At 44.1% G+C, this 6,567-nt stretch overlaps 1 protein-coding gene across 1 annotated transcript in view; it reads right to left on the bottom strand.

Moving 5' to 3' along the window:
• YWHAH (tyrosine 3-monooxygenase/tryptophan 5-monooxygenase activation protein eta) overlaps window positions 1–677 on the bottom strand; it is a 9,426-nt gene extending 8,749 nt beyond the window's left edge. Inside the window, exon 1 of the mRNA XM_026859936.1 lies at window positions 552–677. Coding sequence (XP_026715737.1) covers window positions 552–677 — 126 coding nt within the window. The remainder of the gene's footprint in view (window positions 1–551) is intronic.
• Between the last annotated feature and the right edge of the window lie 5,890 nt (window positions 678–6,567).

Genomic DNA, 6,567 nt, shown 5'->3' with positions numbered 1-6,567 from the left:
CACGTGTCCGGCCCCGCTCTGCGCCATCGCGGCTTTGTGCTGCCGTGGCCTCCCTGCGCCGGCCCGCGCTGCGCCGTTTGCACAGTTGTGTCTCATTCCCGTGAAATAAACCTATCTCGCAGCCCAGCTGCTTCGAAACATTCCTAGTTGCGGGGGTGGTGTAGGCACGGGCCAATTCTGCTACCTTGCCTAAGAGATGCAACTAAATTCAATTTTACTACATATTTTAATTTGTAACAGTGGAGCTCCTCTTTCATAAATTGACAGAGTACTGGCCTCACATAAAAAAAAACAAACCCTCTCGAAGGAGAAGCATTGCACAAACGACACAGCGGCTGCTGGTATCTACAGAAATGCTAGCACCCACGTTACTCATCTCTTACGATAAATCGTAGATTAACTTTGTCTGTTCAACCCACAGCCAGCATTTAAACATCGCTGCCCCGCTGTAGGCGCGGGAGCTGCCCTACCCCGGGCGAAGGACTCGCTCCCCATCACGGCAGGGGCCGGTGGAAGCTCCCCTCCGCCACGGCCCCAGCAGGGCAGCTCACCGGTACCGGCGGAGGCAGGGGCTGCGGCTGCCCTTGCTCCTCCCTGTCCTCCCGCTGTCCCCATTGCTCTCGCGATTGAGTAAATCCAGTCCATTGTGTCAGCCAAAAGTTTTTAGCCTTTAACATTGCTGGCTTTTGTGCATTAAGCCCTAAAGCCCTTTAAAATGAATGCTGCAGTTAAGTTTTAAAAGGGACTAGATGATTATTGCTGATTTTCAAAGAACATAAATATTATGACAAATAAATATAAATTGTATATATACATATATATATATATATATATATATATATATATATATATATATATGTAGCAAGCTATAAACTGATTGCCAGAACATTCAGGAAATAGCTGTTTGCAGAACTGTGAAGCACAGATACATACGTATCAGCAGCTGAATGGCGCCTCTTTCCTAACAGGATTTCATTTTCACTGTTTCTAAAAGAAGGCAGTGACACATAAAATCTGAACAGGGTAGATCCCAATGATCAGCCTAATTCATTATCATCATTAATACAAAACTTGCATTGATTTTACCTAAGGATAAAGCTTTATCTATGAACAACAGGAATGTGTTCTTGAATATGTATGATTCAATGTAAAAATGCAAATTTTAACGTACCTAATGCTTATGCAAGAATAGTGAGAGATGGGCCAATCCCAAATGCCCAGTACACTTCTCCAGTTTGGAAACTTTGCAGTTCTAATAACTTCTTAGTAGAGATTAGTCAGGCTGCAAAGTGTTCCAATAGTTCTGAAAATTTGTAGGGTCTACCAAAAGCTTTCTAGTCTCGTACAGCAGTTTCAGACTCCCGAGGGAAACAGATTACAAAGTATTTTTAAAACCAGTTATTCACCCACTGAACCAGACAATCTGCATTAATCTGCCAAGTATACATGGATAACTCTGTACACGCACAAAAACATTCTCATTAAATGCTTCTGGGTTTGTTTAATTGAAGCTTCTGTATAATAGCTATTTCTCAGTCTAAAGCATCTCAAAAATTCTTAACCTTGAATCTGTAAGGTCACATGTAACCTCATTGCTCTAAAATCAGGTACATGTCTAAATCCACAAGTTGCAAGGAAAAATGCTAAAATAAGGCAACCTTGCATGCAGCATTTCTATAGCCTGACTGTAACCTAAAGAAAGGGAAGAGATTGCATTTCACATATATAAGGTCTGTGGGAGAGTACCTATATCCTCCTGTGCGCACAGTGCCTAGTGGTCTGGATCTTCAGCCGTCACAGTGGCTCCATGGACCTACAGAGGTACAAACAAAACCAAATTAGAGCTCACGCAATGAGTTTAATCTGCTACAATATCTATAAGCTAAGTTACAATGTCTCAAAAAGAAAAATTAAAAGGAAATGGAAGTGTCAGCAGATCTTTTACTAGAGTGCTGAAGGTGGGGCAAAACACTAGAGAACTCAGCCAAGCTCAGAGGCCAGGCATCGTGCCTGACCTTACTGAGCTCCAGATTCCCGGCAAAGCTCAGGCAGGAGCTCAGAAATGCTGCTCTCATGAGGCAGGATTGAGAGTTGTTGGTGAAGTGACCACACCCAGCAAGAATTTGTAGATGGAGAAACTTATGGTACTGAAAATTGCCCCATGACCTAAGGCGGTGGCTCTGCTCCACAGGCACAGCTGATTATTGGACAGCACCAATGTTCCACAAATAGCTGCCCACTGAAATGCTGTTCCAGTTCACTGCTCGGCCCCGCACAGGGCACTGGGGACACCAAGGCAGTCTCAGACGGTGTCTCCCCAGTGCTGATGTTTAGCTGAGGGGACAGAGCTACCAAGTACATTGGTGAAGAGGAAACACCACAAGGAAACTATGCCATTCCCAGCCTTTCCCCAGGGCGGAAAGCCTCCCCCTGTGGTCGCTCTGGTAGCAGTGAGGGAGCACACACCTCCTGCAGCACTCTTCCTGAGACTCCTAGAACTATAGCAGCGGTACTACAAAGTCCCTGCCATTAAGTCTCCTCATCCCTGAAGCAAACTGTCTTCCCTCTCTTTGCTGCAGCAAGGAAATGTTTTATTTAGGGACCACTGAATCATAAAAGTCTTGGGGACAAGACACTGAAAAACAGAGAACAGAAGCAACTACCAGTTGCTGGGGAAGTTAACCACCTTCCACATCACAGCAAAGGAAGTAGAGATGAGTATGGTGGAGGAAGAATGATGAAGATTTTGTGGGCATTGGATCTTGGAAAGACCATGACTGGCACTTATGTGGGGCATGATGCTCAGATAGTGCTGTAAGGACAGATTCTTTCGCAGGTTTAGGAGTATCTGTAATTTTTATTGTTAGAATCCTGGCAGCACATCCCTCCAGTAAAGTGAGATAACTGCGCATCAGGGAGGAAAGGTGTTGTAACCAATGACAAGATCAGAGCACGAGATAGGAGTGGGTGTAGCTGAAGTGTGATGAATCTCTCCCAAACCGCAAGGGACTATAATTTCAATGATACATTTCTAACCAAACCATACAGCACAGCTTAACAAGCAACAGAACCCTCTAGGCTGTCACAGTGTGTGTGACAGTATTCTATTTGTCATATTTCAATTTCATATTAATCTTGATTCATTCTCACAGAACTTCCCTCATAACTCAAAGGTAAAACCTAGAATGAAGGAAGAAAGATTACACTGCCTGAGAGCTGCTCAGAAGCAGTAGGGTTCATGACGTGAATTGTAGTAAAGAAAATTATCTATCTATTCACCAATATGGGAAGATATTTAAAACAAAAGGGCGGTGATTTGTACAAAACCTATGAAGCTCTTGCTTCATGGGGAAGGTTTCAATATACAGACATAACCTATTTGGGATAACTGCAGTGTATTTAATATCACTCAGCATTCACACACAGTAGCCTTTTGCATGTTCAAAATCCTGTGCAGACACGACTTGATAAATCCTCAGAACTCTCTGGCAAAATGTGCTATTTTCAAGCGCTTGCTCATTTCAGAGTCCAGTGAGGAATAAGCACTATGTCTGAATAAAAGATTATGGCAGTGTTTTTACTTGCCAGAATGATTCAGGGATATGCACAGGAGGCTGTGAAGCATGCTCAGTTGTGGAGGTTTCTTTAAGTGGCAAGAACACAGTAGCTAATTGAAACCAGCTTTAACTCTTTATGAGCTGCTTCAGACCACAGTGTTTGCTAATCCTGTCCAGACATAAGAAAGTGTTTTTATTCTTTATGTAATCAGAGGAAAGTAACCAGAATTCACAAGCATAAACAGGAAAACATGAAAAAGCCTGCTTATCAGAAGCTGTCACCAGAGCACCATGTTGAAAAAAGGCTCTATATGTAAGATGAAAAAACCCATCCTAGGTGAAGCACATACTAAAAGTAAAAAACCAAAACAAACAGAAAAACCTTGATCCTACTAAATCCCAAGGGTTTTGGAGGTGCTGAGCATTTGCCGCCTACAGATAAGATCAGAATTTAGATGTCCAGCATTTCCAGAACCACCCCAAAGACACCTCATGCTGGGCATACACAATTAAGGACTCAGCATCAACAGCCACGTTTAAAAAATAAGCCCAGATCTGTCTTAACAAATGAATTTTTACTGCTCTTCAAACTTTACCAAAGTGGATTAGTTTGACTTAGAACTGGATTAAATCCCACTGAAAATGATTGATCTGAAACAATGACCTTTCACTGTAGAACATAACATGAAAGACTTTGGGGATAAGACTAATGAAGTGCAGAGATAAAACAAAATGCCTTTGCCAACATTTTCAAAAGTGGCCTCTTATTCTGGGTGCCCTACTTGAGTTGCTGCGTAAGTGCTCATTTCCTCTGAAAATGAGGCCCCAAGCAAGTTGAACCAGGCATCCAGAACAAGAGACTGCCTGAAAATACTGGCCTTGAAGTTGTATCTCCTATCACTTGTCCTGAGTGGGCCTCAGATGTGCCCATTCAGTAACTGTGATAACTAGCAGAACCATCAATGGGACTGAAACCAGGGAAAGCTGCTTCTCATGTCTTTAATCCTCTCTAGTACTGTAGCGGATTAGTTCAGAGAAGTTTTTCACTGGCAGTTGCCATGCAGGTCCTCCATACAGCCATTTCTACACCACACTTCTAACTCAGAACTACTGATAGGCAACAGCTCAGTCTTCTGTCAAACTGCCAGGGGGAAAACTGCCTCTAGCAGCAGTGCTGGAAAAGATGGATGCTTGCCTATTGGGACAGTGTCCTTCTCACCACAGGGACAGCTAAGTAACGCAACTTCTGAACGTGCTCCCAGATTTCCATCCGCTTTCTGTGATTAACACATATAAGTACCAGTTTTGGGGCCCTTACGGGCATTTTAAGATAAAAATGGCTTTGTTTTTTCTATCTAGGGCAAGCTCATTCCTTTGATAGGCCATGCCACATTGAGGAGGAGGAATGACAACAGCAGGTACAGCACATTCAGCTCAGAGCAGGTCAGCCACGTGCTCAGTGCTTCTAATTACAGCTCCAAGGAAGAACAACATAAACACATCCAGAGCTTGCTACATATGGTATGATAGGGAAACCAGAACATGGCTGGGATGCAGATCATGCCTAGGAAACAAGAACAAGGTAAGACACACACTGAGCAGTTCAAATGGTAGCCCAACGTGAATACAATATAAAGAACTCCACTACACCATCCGTCAAGGACTACCACCACCCAGCAGCACAGGCAGAGGCCAAATGCTAATCGTCACTGGCATTCGGTAGAGATCCACTTGACCTCTTCCTCTCCCGCATGGCTCTGCATCCCATCTGTTCTAGCTCAGGGATGAGGAAGCAGAAGCCTACCCCTGAGCTCTGCTCAGCTACCTGTAACTCAACCCAGTTAAGTCCTGTGAGATCACCCGTAGGCACAGTTTGCAAATTCCTGTCCAGATGCAATTAGCTACTCAGAAGTGTTTTGTGCAGATCCGATACCCAGGTGGCATAGGGCAAAGATGCTAGTGGGCCAGAATATACTGTACTTCAACCATTTGACTTTACATCTCTTACAGAGAAATACTTTTAATTTGCTGGATTTCACATATCAAGCTTTGAATCATTTAACATAAGTTTCCAGAAAAGTAATAAGTTATTTCATCTGGGAAATGACCTAGAAAATTCAATTGTCCTCCAGAGAACAACTGTGCCAAATTTGGAAATGAAATTCATCAAGTGAAGTTTAAGAGAAAAAGCTTTAATTCTGCTTTAGCTGCAAAGCCTTTTTCAGATTTATGTCTGGAAAAGAGACTTGTCATTCTAGCACTCCTTAGGAATTCTGGTGAATTGAGCCGCCTCTTTTTAATTAAAAGTCAAAACAACTGTGTTCTTGAGCTATTTAAAAAACTGACGAGGCATCAGAAGGACACTGGTAGTGTTAAGATGATAGAACAAAGCTCAGTTATCTTCAGAACCAAAACACCTGCATTCCCTAGCACAGGTTGCTTTCTTAGGAAATAATCTATTTAATTTTGAATGACAGGTACCTAAAATTTCTATACAGCTGGAGCAGCGTTAATCTAATCTTTATCGTGTTCCCTGGCAGGAAACAGCACTAAATATTTGAAAGGAATTGAAATATGTCTCGTTGTAAAAGAGGCATCATTCCTCTTTACTCAAGGTATCAACCCTCAGCAGCGGGGAGATGCAGCCACCCTGGCTTTCACCCCATGCATTACATACCACCGACCAGCTAAACCTCGGCCATCGGAGTGACGTGACATATCATCAGGGGTGAGAATTATGGTACCTTATTTGGGATCTCATACAAAAATCTATCAAGATCCAGAGTTTTGCTATGGGGCTGCCGTTCCTGCCCGAACGCCGTTTCACTGGTTGGCGTCTCGTTTTCTTTCCCGCACAGAAGACGCAGCTCTTGCCCACCGCAGCGCAAACGCCCGGTCAGGGGCTCACTTGAGGCAGGGCGGCCGGCGGCTCGGCGGTGCGGGCCCCGCGGGGTCTCGGCTCTCCCCGCGCCGCTCCCCCAGCCCCCGCGGCCCCTCCCCGCCCGCCAGC

The sequence above is a fragment of the Athene cunicularia genome (genome assembly GCF_003259725.1).
Source record: "Athene cunicularia isolate RWA chromosome 15 unlocalized genomic scaffold, athCun1 chr15_part1, whole genome shotgun sequence".
In the NCBI taxonomy this organism is placed as follows: domain Eukaryota; kingdom Metazoa; phylum Chordata; class Aves; order Strigiformes; family Strigidae; genus Athene; species Athene cunicularia.
Note: the sequence above shows the minus strand (reverse complement) of the source record. Positions and strands in the feature narration are given on the sequence as shown.